The 22,311-nt window shown below is 42.6% G+C and overlaps 1 protein-coding gene across 3 annotated transcripts in view; it reads left to right on the top strand.

Moving 5' to 3' along the window:
• The first annotated feature begins 20,321 nt into the window (after positions 1-20,321).
• kat6a (K(lysine) acetyltransferase 6A) overlaps positions 20,322-22,311 on the top strand; it is a 66,962-nt gene continuing 64,972 nt past the window's right edge. For all 3 annotated transcript variants that reach the window (XM_037531708.1, XM_037531707.1, XM_037531706.1), the window contains exon 1: positions 20,322-21,240. In XM_037531708.1, the coding sequence (XP_037387605.1) occupies positions 20,530-21,240 (711 nt within the window). In that variant the 5' untranslated portion in view covers positions 20,322-20,529. The remainder of the gene's footprint in view (positions 21,241-22,311) is intronic.

The following is a 22,311-nucleotide window of genomic DNA, read 5'->3' as shown; positions in this document are numbered from 1 at the left end:
AACCTAACTTTGTGTAAATAGAGCTCAATATAGAAATATGTCCACATATGCAGTCGAGACTGACGCGGCTTTTTTCTGAATTTCTACAAACACCATTTCATTTTATAGTAAATGAGTTTGGGCTGGTTTATGTTTATGAACAGACGCCTACAGATCAACATAGTAAAGGAGCTCATCTGTGATCCTGAGTTTAAAGCCAGTTTTTATTCAACTTAAACTTGGAACTAAGTTGTAAATAAATCTGAAACTGAAACTTTGCTTGTGTGTAAAAAGTGATTTCAGAGCCACTCGGTTCTCCCTGATGGAAACTGTTTACCTTCAGTGTTTTGTGCTTCTGATCATTTTAATAGACGTCAGCGTCACTAATTAATGACGTTCTATTAAAAGACTGGTTTACCAAGAGAGACGCTGGAGGACTTTCACCTGAAATGAGTTCATGAAGCCAGTCTGGTTATAAAAATGATAACAGGACCAGATCAGAGCCAGAATTACTCTTTTAGTACTTTTACTTTATACTTAAGTACATTTGAAGGTAAATACTTTAGTACTTTTATTCAAGTGGAGGTCTAAAGGGAGGAACTTCTACTTTTACTGGAGGAATATTTTACCTTGGGGGTCTCTCCTTGTGTATTTCGTCCACCACAGACTTTTAGCAATTTTTTGTAACTTTTAAGTAATAATGTCGCATAAACTGAATGTGTAGCAAAATTACAATAACTTTAGATCGTAAACAAACTGTTTAGTTAAAATTCTTTGGGACTTCTTGCCAAAGTTGCGAGAACTTTTCTTGTTCTGCACGGTCAGAATTGTAGCCTGCATTGGACATTCAGGTGGTCGAGCTTGTCTTTTTGCTGATGTCTCTCTGGCAGAGGGCCTGAGGCTCTCGGTTCAGGCTGGAGTAAAGCAGGAGGCGCTGAGGAGTTGAAGAAAGGAAAAACAGAGCTGGCAGCGATGTTTTATTGAGGGCTTGCTGAAGGAAATGTTGTGCTGTGGGTTCTTGGTGGAAAACTTTAGTGGTCTGGGTGAGTCAGAGGCGTTTGGGGTGATTTGAGAGTGTAGAGGAGCTAACAGTGTCCGAAACACAACAAATGCTCCTGCTCAGTGTTCCTGTTCAGACGTTTGGTGCAGGAACACTGGAAGGCCATTAATTTGGGGATCCTATGATTTCAAGCAGCATATACAGTACGTGACGTGCAAACTGATGTCATATTCAGTGCATGTGGATATGTGTTTACTTATACACACACACACACACACACACACTCACACACACACACACACACATATGCATAATAGCTGGGACAACATTTATTGCTACTGTGATAAATTACATCACAATATGTCATAACAGGCTTTTCTGAGCATAGTGCTGTATATCAGTCATTAAATATAAATAATTGGATGCTTAATTTTTCACACTATGTAACACATCTTTGTTCAAACTCTTCAGATAATAGAAAAAAGAAAAATATTGAGATATTGTGACTATCGTTGTGCTGGTGCGAGTGGATCAGACACAGCGATGCTGCTGGAGTTTTTAAACACTGTGTCCACTCATTGTCCACTCTATTAGACACTCCTACCTTGTCGGTCCACCTTGAAGATGTAAAGTCAGAGACGACAGCTGAGAGAAACAGATGGACTACAGTCTGTAACTGTAGAACTGCAAAATGCAGCTATACAGTAAGTGGAGCTGATAATGTTAGGCCTGTGTGTGTATGTATGTATGTATGTATGTATGTGTGTGTGTGTGTGTGCGCATATATGTATATATGTATGTATGTATGTGTGTGTGTGCGTGTATATATGTATGTATGTATGTATGTGTGTGTGTGTGCGTGTATATATGTATATATGTATGTATGTATATATGTATATATGTATGTATGTGTGTGTGTATATATGTATGTATATATGTATATATGTATGTATATATGTATATATGTATGTATGTATATGTGTGTGTGCGTGTATATATGTATGTATGTATGTATGTGTGTGTGTGCGTGTATATATGTATATATGTATGTATGTATATATGTATATATGTATGTATGTGTGTGTGTATATATGTATGTATATATGTATATATGTATGTATATATGTATATATGTATGTATGTATATATGTGTGTGTGTGCGTGTATATATGTATATATGTATGTATATATGTATATATGTATGTATGTATGTATGTGTGCGTGTATATATGTATATATGTATGTATATATGTATATATGTATGTATGTATATGTGTGTGTGCGTGTATATATGTATGTATGTATGTGTGTGTGTGTGTGCGTGTATATATGTATATATGTATGTATGTATATATGTGTGTGTGTGCGTGTATATATGTATATATGTATGTATATATATGTATATATGTATGTATGTATGTGTGTATATATGTATATATGTATGTATGTATATATATGTGTGTACGTGTATATATGTATATATGTATGTATGTATGTATATATGTATGTATATATGTATGTATGTGTGTGTGTGTGCATGTATATTTGTATGTATATATATATATGTATATATGTATGTATATATGTATGTATGTATGTATGTGTGTGTGCGTGTATGTATGTATATATGTATGTATGTATGTATGTATATATGTATTAATGTATGTATGTATGTGTGTGTGTGCAGGTATATATGTATGTGTGTATGTATGTGTGTATGTGTGTGTGCGTGTGTATATGTATATATGTATGTATATATGTATATATGTATGTATGTATATATGTATATATATATGTATATATGTATGTATGTATGTATGTGTGTGTGCGTGTATATATGTATGTATGTATGTATGTATGTATGTGTGTGTGCGTGTGTATATGTATATATGTATGTATATATGTATATATGTATGTATGTATATATGTATATATATATGTATATATGTATGTATGTATATATGTATATATGTATGTATATATGTATGTATGTATGTATGTATGTGTGTGCGTGTATATATGTATATATGTATGTATGTATGTGTGTGTGTGTGTGTGTGTGTATGTATGTAAGTATGTATGTATGTATGACTGGGGTCCCTTCTGTGTGGGGTTTACATGTTCTCCCCGTGTCTGTGTGGGTTTCCTCCCACAGTCCAAAGACATGCAGTCAGGCCAATTGGACGTGCTAAATTGCCCCTGGGTGTGAGTGTGTGAGTGACTGTGTCTGTCTGTCTGCCCTGCGATGGACTGGTGACCTGTCCAGGGTGTATCCTGCCGTCCGCCCAATGACCGCTGGGATAGGCTCCAGCACCCCCCACTAAGTGGCTTAGAAAGTGTGAGTGTGTGTGTGTGTATATATGTGTACATGAAAAATAACAATTAATGTCCAGAACATTTTCAATAGTGGATGTCAAATGTAAAGGCAGAAAGCGTTTATGAAACTAATGCAAATGGATAATTGAAGTAGATCATTTTTTTATTTAATACCTTCACAAAATGTTTGAAATATTGAATAGAACATCTAAAATCTCTTTGTTCTACTTTCTAATATTTATATGTATATCACTTCGGTTAATATTCGGTTATTATCCATACTTTTGAATGCTGGTGTATAGCCGGGCCTGATGGGTGACTCTTATGACAGTTTACTTACAGCGTCAGTTTGGGACACAGTCAGTGGCTCCTTTGGGGCAAAACTTCACCCAGTGTGGAAGAAGAGACACACAGGTGGGCGGTGGGGGTGGGAAGGGGCTCGCCTGGAAATTTCCGTTTGTAAGCCTCAGCCTGTTCCAGGATGGGAGGGGTGTGTGTGTGTGTGTGTGTGTGTGTGTGTGTGTGTGTGTGTAAAACAGAGCTGTGGTGTAGGGCTGGGTTTTTGAGGATTTGGCTGTGTGCCAGCCACAGCAGGACGCTCACTAGTTTACACAGACAAAAGCAGTAATAGCCAGTTTCATGGATATCTCTGGTGGACACAAGTGCCATCCTGTAAATCCTCTCAGACTACACGGAATCTCTCTCTCTCTCTTTGTCTCTCAAGCAGTGTGTATACATCATTTCTCCATGAGAACAACATTGTGAAGCGATGTAAATATACAGAATTGTGCCCTATAAATATTTGTCATTTTACAGCAGGACTACTGTAAAAACACAGTATGTTCCTGTACATCCACAGTAATTCTGGACATAGGGTTACAGCTAAAGAGTTCATAGCCCAACACTATAGTAAATTAGACGTTTAATCAGAACGATAACTAATGAAGCTGTGACTAATGACTAGTGAACCATGACCATTAGAGCCAGGCCTTCAGTTCAGGCCATAAATGCTCATAAATCCCTGCTAGTCTTTTATTTTACTCATAGCACTTTAGCACAAAGCTCACGCCTGCATAAACACTGCTACTCAGAGCCAGCAGACTTAAAACGTTTTATGCTGTTTTGTGTCCAGGAAATAAATGTATTCCTTTATATTATGAAGGTTTAAACATTTATAAACTATGATTTTACTCAAATGCTCCATCATGCATCATGCTGGAGTTTTAAACACTGCGTCCACTCACCGTCCACTCTATTAGACACTCCTACCTTGTCGGTCCACCTTGTAGATGTAGAGTCAGAGACGACAGCTCATCTGCTGCTGCTCAGTTTGTGTTGGTCATCCTCTAGTCCTACATCAGTGGTCACAGGACACCACCCACAGGACGATGCCGGCTGGATATTTTGGCTGGTGGACTGTTCTCAGTCCAGCAGCGACACTGAGGTGCTTAAAAACTCCAGCAGCACTGCTGTGTCTGATCCACTCACACCAGCACAACACAGACTAACACACCACCACCACGTCAGTGTTACTGCAGTGCTGAGAATGATCCACCACCCAAATAGTACCTGCTCTGTGAGGGTCCATGGGGGTCCTGACCACTGAAGAACAGGGTAACAGAGTATCAGAGAAACAGATGGACTACAGTCTGTAACTGTAGAACTACAGAGTGCAGCTATACAGTAAGTGGAGCTGATAAAGTGGACAGTGAGCGTAGAAACGAGGAGGTGGTTGTAATGTTAGGCCTGTGTGTGTGTGTGTGTGTGTGTGTGTGTGTGTGTGTGTGTGTGTGTAAGGGGTGACACAGTGGCGTGGTGGGTAACGCTGTCGATGATGGTGATGTTACGCCTCATCCACAGAACTGTATCTGAATACACGCACACGGTTCATTCGTTTAACTGAGCTGTTGTGGGACGCTCTAAAAGCACACTGACCGGACTGACGGCTCTCCCTGCAGGCCGCCAGTGCTAAACAGTTTACGTCCAGCTTCCAGCTTCAGAAAAATTCAATAGCAGAAGCGACAGTTATTATCCACAGCGACGTCCACCCCGCTATTCCAGTCAAAGCGGCGGGATCTGCAGAGGAGTGAGACGGGCTGGACAGAGAGGGCCGTAATCCGGCCGGCGTGTTAATGTCTTCGTTTTCTTCCGTGTCGTTTCTGTCGTTCCAGCGTCGAGTGACTGAACACCTCCTTCACCTTCAGCTGAGTCCTTAATGCTGCATGCAGCTGTTTTGATTATTAAGCAGAGCAAATACACTTCAACTTTCTCAGGGACTGAGATGATGACAAACAGGCACTATTAGTGCTATTAGTTCATTATTAGCAGTATTCATGATTCATCTTTCAGCTCACCTCTTAATCTTTCATTGACATGTTAATATTTGTTATGTTAATATATATATATATATATATACATATATATATATATATATATATATATATATATATATATATATATATATATATGTATATAAATGTTTATTATTAGTCAATTTCTTTTTAGTCAATTATTTTTTCTGCTGTCTATTAGTCCTCATATTATTAATGATTCAGTCTACAGTTAGTCTATTATTAGTATTTATTAATAGGGTGTCAGTTTATTATTAGTCCTTATATTAGTCTATTATTAGTGTATCAGTCTACAGTTAGTCTATTATTAGTGTTTATTAATAGAGTGTCAGTTTATTATTAGTCTTCATATTAGTCTATTATTAGTGTCTATTAATAGGGTGTCAGTTTACTATTAGTCCTCATATTAGTCTATTATTAGTGTTTATTAATAGGGTGTCAGTTTACTATTCATTATTAGTATCTTGGTCTACTATTCCTCTATTAATGGTGTTGATTATTAGTGTATCAATCTTATATTAGTCTATTATTAGTGTATCATTCTACAGTTAGTCTATTATTAGTGTTTATTAATAGAGTGTCAGTTTATTATTCGTCTTCATATTAGTCTATTATTAGTGTTTATTAAAAGGGTGTCAGTTTACTTTTAGTCCTCATATTAGTCTATTATTAGTGTTTATTAAAAGGGTGTCAGTTTACTTTTAGTCCTCATATTAGTCTATTATTAGTGTTTATTAAAAGGGTGTCAGTTTACTTTTAGTCCTCATATTAGTCTATTATTGGTGTTTATTAATAGGGTGTCAGTTTACTTTTAGTCCTCATATTAGTCTATTATTGGTGTTTATTAATAGGGTGTCAATTTACTTTTAGTCCTCATATTAGTCTATTATTGGTGTTTATTAATAGGGTGTCAGTTTACTTTTAGTCCTCATATTAGTCTATTATTGGTGTTTATTAATAGGGTGTCAATTTACCATTAGTCCTCATATTAGTCTATTATTAGTGTATCAGTCTACAGTTGGTCTATTATTAGTGTTTATTAATAGGTTGTCAGTTTACTATTAGTCCTCATATTAGTCTATTATTAGTGCATCAGTCTAAAGTTGTTCTATTGTTAGTGTTTATTAATAGGGTGTGAGTTTACTATTAGTCCTCTTATTACTCTGTTATTAGTGTTTATTAAAAGGGTGTCAGTTCACTATTAGTCTTCATATTAGTCTATTATTAGTGTATCAGTCTAAAGTTGGTCTATTGTTAGTGTTTATTAATAGGGTGTCAGTTTACTATTAGCACTCTTATTAGTGTTCATTATTAGTATCTTGGTCTACTATTCCTCTATTAATGGTGTTGATTATTAGTGTATCAATCATATATTAGTCTATTATTAGTCTTTAATATCAGTGTATCAGTCTGTTATTTGTCAGTTATAGCTATCAGCCTACAGTGTGTCTCTTATTAGTGTTTATTAATGGTATATTGGACTACTATGGCTTTATTAGTGGTGTTTATTGTTGGTATTCTGCTGAATCGTATCAGTGAGGAATGGAGTGAATGGCAGTGAAACCCTGTCAGTCACTAATTTTATTAATCACGGTATTTAAATGAGCCCCCGGTCCTCCAGCATGCGTAAATCGTCCTCTAATAAAAATGACAGCCATTATTAGGCTAATTGCTTTGGTGAATTTGTCGTTGCTTATTCCTTTTTCTTTGTTTTTTTAAGACCAGGCAGATTAGTAGCCCAGCTCTAGTGCCTGCTAAATTGACCCACTTCAACCCAGCCGGAAAATATTAACATTAAAGCAATTACTGCGGGGCAATAATCATAAGCTGCTGAAAAGAGCCTGAGAAACAAATCTATTATGGGGTGATGGTTTATACGGGCGCAGCCAGTTCCTCTCCGCGCCAGCGCTGCGTTACAGTAGGCGAAGTTTTATTGGGTAATAAACTGATTGCATAATTAGCGGAGCAATTAGTCTGTACAGTAAACAGTCTTTTATTATTAGGCTGCTGCTGTTGGATTATTAGTAACACCTTTGGCGAGAGCGGCTGTGTGTTTACGCCTCACCCTGTCATTTACCTGCGGCTCAAGCAAAGCTGAGATGATTCACTGATGCAGACATGCCACTGTGGGGAAACGAGCAGAAGGCAGGCCTCTGTTTATCCTCTATTAATGCACTGAGCCAGTCAAATCATCCGCCTTGCTTGGAACGCTCACTTTGGCAGCCGGGGTGGGCTTTTTCTCCGAGCATGAATGTTCAAAAGTATCCGGACACCCCTTCTAAGAAGGCGCGAGTGTTCACACGGCCTATATAATCTCCAAAGAAAAGCGCTGACTCGGCGTTCTGGAGCAGCCACACGTGAGCCTAAGGCCACCAGGCTCGATGCCAGATGTGGACTAGGAGGGTGGAAAGCCTTCCAGCTTTAGAGTGATGGAGCTCCATCCAACACATTTGGGATGCGTTGGAGATCCAGAGCTGACCATCCAACATCAGTACCTGACCTCATTGATGCTCAATCAAATTCTCACAGCAATGCTTCCCACGTCTAATGCAAACCCTTTCCGGAAGAGTAGAGGCTGTTACTGCGACAAAGGGAAACAAATTCCCTATTTAAAGGGCAGGTCCACCAAATTTGTGAAATTTCTGCTTGATCTGATGGCTAAGATCGCTGATCTTATGATGCTGATGTTTTTTTTTTTTCAGAAAGTTATCAACTCACAAACAATACTTTTTTTTATCTCGCCTCGATGTCTCTACCTTTTGGCCAAAGCCTTATCGCGAAAGTCTAGAATTCTCTAGAAGCGAACATTTCGCACCAAACCACTCTGAATCATTTTGTTTACATTCCAAAGCTTGAATTATGGAGAAATGCTGAAAAATTGGGCGAATTCCCCTTCAACATCCTTGATTTGAGAAGGATGCTGGAGGGTCTCGGGTTCTTTGAAGCAGCTGCCGTACAAGTAGGAGAGGTTCACCATGAAGATTAAAGCTGCACTATGTAAGATTTTCTGTTACAACTACTGAAAGAAGTCAGTAGGAAAGACACAGAGACTGAAACATGGTGTTTGTGCTTCTGTAAAGCCTCTTACATCTTTACAGATGATTAATCCCCTAATAATAGACTAATAGTGGACTGTGGACTAATAATAGTGGACTAATAGTACACTAATAATAAAACTAATATGAGGACTAATGGTAAACTGACACCCTATTAATAAACACTAATAACAGCCTAACTGTAGACTCACACATAAATAAAAGCCTAATGGTAAACTTCTCTCACAACTGAAAGAAGTGGGATTACCGAGTCAGCAGGAAAGACAGACTGAAATACGGTGTGTTTGTGCTGCTATGAGTCGGGCCTGTAAAGCCCTACATATCTTTATGGATTATTTTCACATGTAGAGGCTCAAAAAGAAGATCCAGTGTGATGTTTAGGTCTCAAATGCAAAATGAACGTGATACTGATGAAGACATGATGATAACTTCTCTTTAAATACTCTTTTAATGTGTACTGATCCACTTGTTGGGGTCCAAAGCTTCACCCATGTTGCAAAATGTTACCCATTTCCACCAGAGAGGTCTCCAAATCCCCAAATCTTACATAGTGCAGCTTTAACTCATAATCTGGAGTTTGTTGCCAGTCATTACAAAAGCATGTTGATTTTAGACCCTGCTTTTTTCTGGCTTTTTTCTGGCCAAGCGGAGAAATTCTGGGCTGCAAATTCCTGTGTAAGTAGAAGACGAGATCTTTTATTATGATGCCAGTTTGACAGAAACATACTGTTGTGCGGTCTTATTTAGTGGAAAGGAAAAAGAATCCTTTCACATTTTTAATATGCGTTGGTCATTTGTTTACGTTGATACAAATGGGGAAATAAGTGCACCTGTGGTTAAACCTGTTAAAATTGAAATCCAACATAAAAGTAATTCATTACGTGACTCACTGTGGAATTCATCGTACCGCCACTGTCGGAAGAAAACCTTATATCTCGATTTTTGTCGTTTTTCGGTTTTTGACATAACGTGAAAAGACCTGTAGCTCTTTACATTGTGTGTAAATTTCATGATGAACGGACCAAAAGACATTGGCCAAAAATGCTTGGGCAAGAAGTCTGGTTCCATTGACTTACATTAAAAGTAGAGTATGTTTTTTCCTTCTCCTGTAAAGTCACCATTGATATAATTGTATCATTACTAGGCCTGCCAAACAATTAAAATAATTCATTGAGATTTAATCACTTTATTTGGGCAGTTGATTGTCTTATGTGCACAGATTTGACATGTAAGATAGATTTTTTTCATTTGTTTGAACTATATGAGTAGACATAATAAACTTCACTACAACGTATTTATTACTTCTCCTGAGCGGAACTGGAGTTACTTTTGTTGGTTTGCTGCTTGTTGATTTATCCATACACTGTTGTCATGCTTGGCATCCCCCCCCCCCCATGTGCTCCTGTTGTGTTTACTTCCCAGTCCTGTCCATGTGCTTTTGTTTTGGTTTTCAGTCCTGCCCTCTTGTTGTTTCTTGACTCCACCCCTGATTGTCTCCACCTGAGTTTTCCACCTGTGTGTTGTGAAGTACTGTTTGAATTGATTTGTTTGGTGTTTCTTCCGGCCTCCGTTGTTTGTTTGATCCGGTTTTATTTTGGCGCTATGTCTGTCCCTCCTATTTTACGTATTGGCTCTATGGCCCTGGACTGTCTTGACCCTGATTTCGGATTCGCCCATAATAAATCTCGCTTGTCTCCGCACATGCGTCCGCATCAACATCGCTCCCCATCGTTACAACTGTATAAAGTAGCTCGTCAGATTTACCTACAAATGACTTCATGTAGTAAAAAGTCTATTAACTAGTTTTATTCAACCTAAATAAATACTTTGAATGAACGATTCTTTCAATCGGTGTAGTTTTTAAGCTGAATCGAACTAGTTCAATTGCTTGTTACCATGTGACATCATTTTTTTTTGGGTAGATCTGACGAGTCAGTTTTTACAGTGTAGGTCTACTGCAAACACTGTCCAGGGTATTCCGCTGAAGGTATTGCTTTAAAAGGCGTTTAGAGGCTGGCTTTGAGGAAGATGGCTCAAATTGCAGGTCCTCTCAGAGTTACGTACAGTGTGCTGTAGCTGGGTTTCAAGCTCCACTACTACAGGTATTTTAAAGCATCAGACTAGGAAAATGCATTAACAGCCTTATTTATTTATTTATTTATTTAATTTCTGTATTCTTAACCCCTTAAATGGCCAGAGCCCACAAGCAGGCCTAAAGCATTATCACACACTTCTATAATCTATGGATGGCTCAGCCAGTTTGCACTGAAGTCGCTGTAGTTACTGAATAATAAGCCTTAGCATGTAATAAGCCCGGGATTTTAAAGGGTTAACTTTGGCAGCACTAATAATTACATTTAAGTAGTACAGCGAAACAACAGCAAACAGACTGGAAGAAAAACACTGGGATCATCTGGAAAACTCTGTGAGATCCAAAACCCCTTCCTGACTAAAAACAACGCAGCTTTAGCTTTAATTTCTTCCCTCCACACTCAAGTGCAGTGGGTAAAATCCAGACACTCCCTTACTCGGCTTCATGTGCATGTGCCTTAGCAGCAGAAGAGCACACCTCTCGTCTTTCCCGCTTTTCTGTCCCCACACACACACAGGGAGTGGGACATGTCGCCCTTCAGATCTGCAACAGTACACCCCCCCCACCACCCCCCACCACCATCACTGCTGCTACTATCACCACTGGGGTCCCTCCTTCTCTGCGGTGAATTTTGGCTTACCCTCCACAAATGCACACATAGATTTCTTTCTGTGGAGTTGCTTTTACTGCCCACCACACACCGGTGGGGAACTCTCAGAGAAGGCCTAACGATTTGTTTAAAATCTTTAAAAATGTCATTTTTATTTAGTATAATTAGTACTAGCAGAGTGGCGTAGCGGAAGCGTGCTGGCCCCATGTCCCGAAAGCTGATCGATCGAAACCATCCTCTGCTAGAACCCGTCTATCTAGGGCAATCATGGGCTGGAGGTTAAGGAACCTGCCCCGTGACCAGAAGGTCGCCAGTTCGATCCCCAGAAGCAACAGCACCTGACTGAGGTGTCCTTGAGCAATACACCTAACCCCCATCTGCTCCCCAGGCACTGCGGATAGGGCTGCCCACCCCTCTGGACAAGTGTGCTCACTGCCCCCTAGTGTGTGTGTTCATGAGTGTGTGTGTGGTGTTTTACTGTATGGATGGGTTCAACGCGGTGGTGAAATTTCCTCATTGTGGGACTAATAAGGGTCACTTAATCATGATTAGTGTTGTATTAAAACTCTTCAATTATTACATACAGGCAGATACAGCCAGGTGAGCTGTCCCACTGGTTAGGACTTCAGGAGCTGAACTGAAGACCTCACACATGAACTTAACTGCCAGCATAATTAAACCTGCACCCTAAGAAAGACCTGAGACCAGGGTAGATGGGCAGACGTCTTATGTTGTGCTTGTTTTGGTCAACAGAGGGGGCTGCTGCTGCTCTCTGCTGACCACTGTCTCACCTAGTTTTATAAAACACTGCTGTGTTACACCAGAAGCTAGCAAGTGTCAGGTGAGTCCACAACACCACCACAAATATTTTCTACACATAAGATGACCCAGGGATTAAAGCAGGGGTGGGTTATGGGATTGATTTGTAAAGGCACACAATCTACATGAATGTAGCTACTGTGCAATCTGCAAATACAGTGGCAGGTGGCGCTGTCACCTCACAGTGAGGAGGGCCTGGGTTCGATTCCCCGGCCGGGTGACCGGGGTTCTCTCTGTGTGGGTTTCCTCCGGGTTCTCCGGTTTCCTCCCACAGTCCAAAGACATGCGGTCAGGCCGATCGGACATGCTAAATTGCCCCTGGGTGTGAGTGACTGACTGCGTCTGTCTGCCCTGCCCCAATGGACTTGTGACCTGTCCAGGGTGTGTCCTGCCTTCCGCCAGATGACTGCTGGGATAGGCTCCAGCAGTCAACCGCCCCCCACCCCCCCCAACCACCCTGTGACACTGTTTACAAAGTTACTTAGGTACCTTGTTTTTTTAGTTAGTACCTAAATGTATCAGTTTGCCTTCAAAATAGTCTATTACAGTACAGCAGTTACCATGGTCCAGATGTGTGAAACTGGAACTGACCCTAGGGATCCCCGAATAGACTGGATGAGACCGCTTGCCCCCGTATTCAAATATGCCATCATTCGTCTCTAAAGGGTGAGCGGTAGTTTGAGGACGGTGCCTTAAGCGCGTCCCGTTTCGCTGCAGTCCAGTGCCTTCACTTTACGCTCCCTTCACACTCTCAAACACGTCGCGTCGCTTCGCTTCTGAACAGGGTCTGTGAGTTTGTTGTCCCTCCCTCCGCCCCGTCTTGCCCCCCCCTTCCCCTCCTCCACCTCCTCCCCCTCCTCCTCCACCAGCGCTCCTGTTTCACTCAAAGATGGCGGCCGCTCCGGAGCCTCCGCTCTCTGGCTGCGCTGCTTTGGGCTTGTTGTTGTCCGCCTTCCTCTCGGCTCCTCGGCGCTCTCTCCACGGCGACTCGACCTCCAAACCCCGGTGAGCAGCGAGGGTGATTAGACCTGCTTTAAAAAGCGCCTTTCTGTTTGTTTATTATTTTTTTAGGGAGGGAGGGGGGAGAGAGGGTCCGTCCCGGTTTGAAACAACCCAACCTAGGGGTTGGTGGAGGGGGGGAACGCGGGGCTACGGAGAGACGGACTCAACCGGTAGAGGGCGCAGTGAGCGAGGAAAGCGGGGAGAGAAAGCCGGGGCCCGCGTCGCGTTGCTCGGCTTCCACTCCTGCGCTGCACCGCTCCGTGCTGGAGAAGGACGTAGGACGGAGGGTGGTGTCGGGAGGTGCTGAGTGGTAGCCGGGGAAGGAGAGAAGGAGGAGGCTGCAGGGCTTTTAAGTACAGTAAGTGAGGGTTTATATTTAAAAAAGCAGTTTTGTGTATTTTCAAGCGCTTGGACTGAGATTTGAGGCCGCGTAAAAATGTAAGTGGGGGGGAAAGAGGAGGAGGAGGAGTTGGCTTCCTATTCGCCCGCTTCTTGTTCGAATTTCCCCGTTCCACCTTAAACGTTATGTTTCGTTCAGCACTTGCAGCCCGGTGCCTCAGGCGCCAGAATGGAACTGCTGCACCATTTAAGGTGGAACGCGAGAATTCGAGCAAGAAGCTGACTTCAGCTTCGTGGAGGAGGAGGAGAAGGAGGGAGGGAGGGAAGGAGGGAGGAATCGGGATGTTTTCGTTTTAAAAATAATCGCCCCTCATTCACGAATGTGGGCTGCTGTTTGTTTAAGGATGTCTGCGTACAAAATGAGACGGTATGTGTGCCGGAATGCGGGGCTAAACGGGGGGAATCGAGGGGAAATCGCGCCGCTTCTCCTCGCCTTATGCTCGCATTGTGTGTGTCCGCAGGCCGCGGGCTTCTCAGTGGGAGATCGGCTAATGCTAAGGCTAAGGCTAAAGCTAAGCTAACGCACGAAAACAGACGCGCTTTCCTTCGTGTGTTTTCGGCCGAGCTGCTACAAAATCGCCTTTTTATTCAGCTGAAATGGTGTCACCGCCGCCTGTTATTCGTGCCGACCCGCTGTCGTCTCCCCCCCGCAGCCCGCAGCGCTCCGTTTTCTCTCCTTTTCTCCTTTTTCCGTGTCTTTTTTTGCCTGGTTTTGGATGCTAAGCTAACCAGGAGGAGGAGCCCCGATAGCGGGAAGGTTTGTAGCTAGCGGGTTAGCTTCTAGCTTCTGTGGGCTCCACCGAAATCCCATGTTAACCAGCCTAAGAAGGTATAGAGGGGGGCAAATGTGTTCCAGTCCGTTTAAGAGTGTCTAACTTTATTTCCCTGAAGGAATGTAGTTAGTTGAGGCATCTAACCCGAGTGGCTGCCCAGCGCTTTATTTGTGCTAGCGTAGCCAGCCTGCTAAGTGTTGTTATGGTTTCTCATTGCACGTTTTGGCTTTCTCTGCTGCGATATTTGACGTTTTGTGTCACTTTTACTGTCATTTATTCACTCCTGGGGTATATGTGTGGCCTTTCTGGCTGTTAAACAGGCTAAAACGACCTAGTTGTGCTGACTGACTGACGGACCACTGGCTAGTGGTTGTTTATAAGTGGGTTAACGCGAGGTGTATCGAAGTAACGCTAGAAAGCAAATTAAGAAGGATTTCACTTCTACGAGCGGGATATTAGGATCTTTTGATTCGGCCAGACGCTGAACCGTGGTCTGTTTGTGAAGGGCTTGTTTTGTTGTGGTTGGGGACTTCCGTCAAGTTCCCAAGGCTTGTTGATATCCCAGAAATAGAGCCCTTACAGCCTCCGTGTAAGCCTGTGTGCCATCATTTTTGTTGTTGTTTTGTTGGCAGATAAGCTCTGAAACATAGTTAACCCAGTCAGTTGAGTGACCGCTCACAGCCATCACACACACGATCTGTGTTAAGCTGCTTTCAGGACAGAAGTGCACTTCTATCTCCACGCTTTCTGTCCAGCAGATACCATGAGGACATAAAAACAATTGAAAGGTTTACATTTATGGCTTTTGGCTGACGCGCTTGTCCAGAGCGACTTACGGTTTGGTCATTTTATTTACACACGTAGGCCAAGGTGGTGTTAGGAGTCTTGCCCAAGGACTCTTATTGGTATAGTGTAGGGTGCTGCCCGGGTGGGGGACTGAACCCCAGTCTGCAGCATAGAAAGCAGAGGTGTTTATCCACTACACTGTCCAACCACAGTCTGAGAGAGGTTTTCTTAGACGTTGTGGACCAAGACGTTTGTCAGATAAAGCCTTTTTTTTTGTTTTGTAATGTGTTGATCGGCCTGTGTTTTGATCGCTGAGATGTAAACCAAGTCATTCAGAGTGGTTTACTGAAGGGAAACTTACCGACTCGGATTTCTTTACAGTGGTGGTGATGGGAACCAGAGTTACGACGTCTACAACACGCACAGCCGTTTATTTACTATCCGAAACCACCCATGAAGCTTTTATGTGGGTGTTCATGTTAAAACGATAGTTAAAAAAAAAAAAAGGTTTATTTTGGTGCTGTTTTGACTTGCGACGCCCTCCTTGTTGTGAATGTTCTTTGCAAATACGTTTTAAGCCAAAAATGACTCGTGAAACTAGTAAAAAGTGTGAGACATCATTGAATTCATAACCATTCCGTGTGTTTACTCTCTGTGAAGGAGCTTTTAGAGGTGGACGTCTGGTTCCCATCACCACCGCTGTAAACAGTTCTGACTCAGTTTCTCATTGACCGGAGCGTTTCACCCCAAACCGCACTGAATGACTTTGTTTACGTCTCAACTCTTTGATTACCCAGGGATTTTGGAAAATTGGTGGAATTCTTCTTTAAGTACTCTGTCTTGTTTTGATCCTGCAAGAATGTGGCTTGTCCCAAATGAGTGCATTGTGGGTAATAGAAGTAAGCAGTATTCCTATATTTTATCGTTATTGTTATGAACTAGGCTACGACGTGCTTTTGAGTTTGCCTGGGATATTCTTAGTATTTAAAGGGGAATTCCACCAACTTTTCAAAAAATTTCCATGCCGTTCAGTCATTGAGATGTACACAGTCATTCCGAGCGGTTTGGTGCGAGATGGTTCACTGTAGAGAAACTCAGACTCGGAAATTCTTTACAGTGGCGGTGATGGGAACCAGGTGTCTCCATGTCTGCCACTCAGTTAAAGGCATTTTATTTACTATTTGAAATGAGCAGCACACCTTCTGTCTTCTAAGCTTTGATTGGTGATGTTGCTGGTCATAAAATAGAGAGAAACCTGTTTGTCCTAAATGTGCCTCTGTCATAAATCACTGTCAGAAGCTGTGCTTTAGGCCAAATTCTCTCAGAACCATCAGGGAGCGTGTTCATAACCCTTTACTAACTGATGGGGCTTTTAGAGGTATTGAACGTTTTGGATGTCTGGTTCCCGTCACCACCACCATGAAGAATTCTGACTTTGTTTACAACTCAGCAGTCGGGTTATCCCATCATTTTCCTTTTAAATGACGCTGACTGACCAGCTCTTCTATAGTAATGGCGTAATTAGGCCTGTTTAATTGGGTGAATTGCAGCACAGTGTTTGTAATGTTACATAAAAATCATTATTTATAAATACATCGTCGCTGTCCAGAGAAAAACACGTATCTCCGTCTTTGGCCGTTTTTATTTTTCCCCGTCATTTGAACAGGGCAGTTCTCCTTTACGTTGGTTGAAAATTTCATGATGACTGGACCAGTAGAAATGACCCGAAATCAATTAGAATAAAATCTCTTTGCATTAAATTGCATTAAAAGTTTCTAGCCTGTCCTGTAAAGTTACCATTTTAGAGATACTTGTTTTATATGCAGTACCGTGCGACGGTCTTGGGCGCCCAAGACACATTTTCAAAATTTATTTGTTTGGGTAGTTTGTGTTTTTTTGCTGAGAAAAGTGTTAATATTAGAATAAACAAAATAAACTCTCCTTGAGGAAGTCCAGTATTATATGTAGTTAAAAAGCAGCTCCTGGTTTGACCAATCAGTGCTCAGTAAATTGAGCTCATGATGTCATTGATGATATTAACGAGTCTCTGTGGCGGCTGTGAAGGTGTCCAGGAAAAATATGGACCCAAGAAATTCTTATTACTGTTTATTGTTTTTATGTTTATTTGAATTATGAATACGACTTTATTCTAATGTTTATTGTGATAAACTCACTGCTGAGGGAAATTGTTTAAAAATCTGCTTAGATGCCTGAAACTTTCGCACGGTACTGTGTAAATAAATAAACAAATAAATAAATAAATAAATGCAGTTATCATATCTCCGAAAAACAAAACGTATGTTGTACATTTTGTGAAACTGTCACGCTGAGAGCATCAAAATCTGGGCATTTTGCATTAATATTGATCATTAGAGATGATCTATGAGTTTTCAGTGAACTTAAAGGCAAGACTTTATATTTAAAGCGCAAGTCCTGTCGTTTTTATAGAGGTGACAAAATGCAGATCGCACCTTTAACTGACGGCCTTATCTCTTTTTCGTTTATGTTGCTGACTCATGGTTTTTTCCTTATAGTTTAAAGGACAGTGTTTGAGGGACAGATGTGAGGGGACGCTTTCGCTGCCGAGGCCGTGGCTGTAGAGGCATTTTCCTTTCGTGTTGTCCGGTTTGCTCAGTAGATCAGTGTGCAGGAGGCGTGTCCGGTGTGCATTCATTGGTGCAGGTCAGCTTATTTACACACCGGTCAGTGTTTGCATGTAGTGGAAAGGGACGTTTGGAGTTCTTGAGGTGTAAAATAGACCCACAGTGAGGTCCAGATGTCTTTTGAGGTACAGAAGAACAGAAGCTGAGTCTAGAGCTACGTTCAGAGATGCTTGGCTTTCGTTCAGGGCTGGGCGGTATGTCGGTGTCTGTGGTTATTGTGATAAATATCAGAAACCCAGTGGTTTTGTAAGTGTATTGTGGATATCGTCACTACTCAGAAAGCACTACAGTGAATACAAAGAAAGCCTCGTTAGATTTAGTGCGGTGCTGAATGTGAAATCTTGACTAGAAAGCGTCGTAGGAGGAGTTATAATAATATTGTTTACCGAATTTCATATATCAGAAAAAAATGTTGACACATTGTAAAACGTCTTGAAGTATATTGATATTGTATGTTTACCAACACTCCCCATCCCATCCCATCCCACCTCATCCCATCCCACCTCATCCCATCCCACCTCATCCCATCCCACCTCATCCCATCCCACCTCATCCCATCCCACCTCATCCCATCCCACCTCATCCCATCCCACCTCATCCCATCCCACCTCAGCTCATCCCACCTCAGCTCATCCCATCCCATCCCATCCCACCTCATCCCATCCCACCTCATCCCATCCCACCTCATCCCATCCCACCTCATCCCATCCCACTCCATCCCACCCCACCCCATCCCATCCCACCATCTCTACAATAAAAACGAGATTACATCTTCGCTGGCCGGTCAAAGAAAACAAGTCTCGGACTTGTCTGGTCTGTCAGAGTCCACACGCTTCTGTGACTTGTTTACGATTTTAGCAGAAGTGTGCAAGCGCTGTATTTGTGGGCTCTAACGATTTTTCTAACAAACTTCCTCAATGTTTATGAGACAGCGTTTTGAAATGTCACCAGCTTGCTGAATTACTGAATTGAATCTAATTGAAACACCAGAACACAAAATATGGTCTGTGTAAAAGTTGTGGCTCATTTTACATCGTATGATTGTTTATTTTCCCCAACATATTAGTTAAACTCAGAATCGGTTAAATAGAAGTTGTGCACTAAAATTGACAGAAAAATGTGTTCCAGGTTTGGGAACTTTGACTTTGCTTGATTGGGGTGCTAACTTTGTGGGTCGCTGCTCTCGGAAGGAAACCATATCTTGTGTCTCCACGTTTGTCGTTTTTAGTTTTTTGACATAATTTGAAAATACCCTTGTGTAAATTTCATGGACCAACAGAAATGACCCAAAGTGGCTTGGGGGTGGGGGGAATGACTGGTTCCATTGACTGCCTTTACATTTACATTTACAGCATTAAGCAGACGCTGTTATCCAGAGCGACTTACAAGAAGCGCTTTGTCTGTCTAGAGAAAGTATCTTATCTAGTTCCCAGTAGGTTAGAGAGAAAGACGGTCCTGAGCTCAGATACTGATAGAAACAGAGTCACTGTAGATACACAGAGAGAAATGAATAGAGTTAAACACAGAATAATAGAATATAATACACTACACTACAATACACTACAGTACAATACCAGTAATCTACAGTGCATTCAACAATAAAGTAAACTACAATACACAGTGCAATACAATAAAATATATAAAATTAAACCATTAAAATTTAAAGCATCTTTCCTTCTCCTCCTGTCACGTGACCATTTTGGAGGTACAAGGTTTTCCTCCAACAGCAGTGATATAGACCTTATATTTAGTCTAATGCTAAAACTGCTACAACCTCAGACGTATGCTTGGCTTTAATGTGGTATTTGGGAAAGGGTGTGTTTACTGTGCTTTCGCGCCGTAACACTTCGACACCTGCACGCTGTTTGGAACACACGAATGCCATGAGTTTAGGGTTGGGGTTGCCGTTGTAGACCTGAGCAAGAGGGGAAAGAAAAGACCTTTTTTAGCATCTTAATGTTGAAAAATGGGTTTTCACCGTCTCTAATATCTGTTTCTGTGTGTACAGGGTTCAGCGGCGGCTGAAGAGCACCTTGGCATGAGGTGATCGCCCATCGAGAGAAAGATCTGTTCTGGACCACCTGTGAAAAAGAGTGGACGTAGAAGGATAAAGAAAGGCAGTGGAAGACAGCAAAGAGGGGAACTGCTGAATGAAGTCCACGTTCTCTGAATAGTTCATTTTTTTTTCCTTCTTTTTTTTTTTTTTTTTTTTCCTTTTTCCAGAACTGAGAGTTCACCTAAAAGACGTTCTGACTTTACTGGATAACTCCACATCTCTGTTGACTTGGAGGCTGAGAGAAGTGGAAAGTAAGCCAGTGTGGACACTGGGGATTGCGTTCTTGGGGATTGTGCCGGACTCCTGCCGCTATTGGGCATTCTCTCTTTGCTCTGGTGCTACCCAGCGTGGCGGGAGGGGGGTTGCTGGGGTAGCAGGATTCGTGTTTGGGTTGGGGGGGTTGGTGGGGGGGAAAGCTTATGCTATGGTGATCAGCCCTCTGCCTCATTGCTTTTGCTCCGGCTTTGAGAGACTTTCCACACGGCCCAGGGACAAAGGATAGCCTCCCAGGACGTGGAGGAGGAGGAGTAGGGTGAGGAACGGGCAGCTCCAGGGCTCAGGCCTCTGGGTGCTTCCTGAGCGGTTTTCTGTGTTTGTTTGAGTGTTTGTTTGTACCCAAACGCAGCCATGGTGAAGCTAGCTAATCCGCTGTACACCAGCTGGATTCTGGAGGCCATCAGGAAGGTCAAGAAGCAAAAGCAAAGGCCTTCAGAGGAGCGGATCTGCAATGCCGTGTCTATGTCGCACGGCCTGGACCGCAAAACGGTCTTGGAACACCTTGAGCTCAGCGTCAAAGATGGATCCATCCTTAAGGTGTCCAACAAGGGCCTCAATTCCTACAAGGATCCGGACAATCCGGGCCGTCTGGCTCTTCCCAAGCCGCGAGGCGGTGCTGGTGCTGGTGCTGGAGGTGGAGGTGGGGGTGGAGGTGGAGGTGGCGGTGGGGGTGGCGCCGGCGGTGGTGGTGGAGGTGGAGGTGGAGGAAGCAGCAGCACCTCTAGTTCTTCCAAAAAACCAGGCCTGGACTGGAACAAGCTGATCAAACGCGCCCTGGAGGGGCTCCATGAGGCTGGAGGCTCGTCCCTGAAGAGCATCGAGCGCTTCCTAAAGTGCCAGGCCGATGTGGCCGGCTACCTCTCGGGCAGTGGTTCCATGGGGCCCGGCCTGTTCCACCAGCAGCTCAGGCTGGCGCTGAAGCGGGCCGTAGCCCACGGGCGAGTGGTCAAGCAGGGGCCGCTCTTCAGGCAGGTCAGCCGCAGCTCCCAGAACGACGGCACCGGCTGCGTCTCGCTGGACTCGCTGCCCCCTGTCCGCCTGCTGCCGCACGAGAAGGATCGGGTAAGGAGGAAACATGCACACATCTGTTCTGTAGTCCAGGGGTCACGATTCCAGGCGTGAAGTTCTTAGTGTCCATGACCAAATTTTATAGGGGATTTTTTTGCATTTTCTGGCCACTAATATGTTGAAAAAAGCAGTCGTACACATTGGCTTTGACTTTTTTTTTGGACCGCTCATATTTTATAACCCCCAAAGGGACAACGTTAGAGGCCTAGGTGGAGAATTATTTCCTATTATATGTATTTAAGGATGCGCCGATTATAGGAAATGTGTGCCAGTTCTGCTATTTAACGTTTTGTGTGTATATCTGCTTATGCCGATAAACAGTGATTCAAAAAGATTCATCTGATTTCAAAACGATTGATTTCTCTTGTAAATCGTCACAGATCAGTGCAGTAACCTGTAAACGGTTTAAATGAGCGTAAAGTTTATTATGTAGTTCTACAAGGTCTCAGTCTGAACCTCCTCCAGCTGTACGGACGACATCAACACCACAGTCAAACTCCTCCCAGACTGGACTGAGCGTGTCGGGCGTCTCTGCTCTCACGGCGCTTTCAGTGGGATTTCGGAGATCATCCAGTGCTGTGGAACCAGCGCCGAACGCTCTGAGCTGCTGGAGCTTCACTGCTGATGAAAATCCCGCTGCTCATTTCTGACGGATTCACTCTTATAGACGTGGAGAACGCAGAACGTTTTGCTCAGGGGTCTCGTCTCCTCTCCGACCGAAGGCAGCCGTCTTCTGGTGACAGTGAGAAACTCTCTGACCCCCTCTTACAATTGGATTGTGATTGGCTCCTCGGCGCATCATGGCGGTAAAAACATGACGCTTTGAAATCGGATGAACCTTTTTGAATCGCCCTGTATAAACGTTTATAAGCTCAGGCGTTTAGGACTAATTTCACCCGCATTTACCGTTACAGTAATGATCAAATCTAGGTCAAATCTCAGCTTCTGTCTGGCGTGTTATTTTTAAATAAGGTTCCCTTATAACATTGACGTGGTTTTATATACCAGAGATAGTTGATTTTTACATGACTTACAACCAAATTGTGCTGGACTAAGGCTCTCCAG

Source organism: Pygocentrus nattereri, chromosome 20 (genome assembly GCF_015220715.1).
Source record: "Pygocentrus nattereri isolate fPygNat1 chromosome 20, fPygNat1.pri, whole genome shotgun sequence".
NCBI lineage: Eukaryota > Metazoa > Chordata > Actinopteri > Characiformes > Serrasalmidae > Pygocentrus > Pygocentrus nattereri.
The sequence above is the reverse complement of the archived record's forward strand: the minus strand, read 5'-3'. Positions and strand labels throughout refer to the sequence as shown.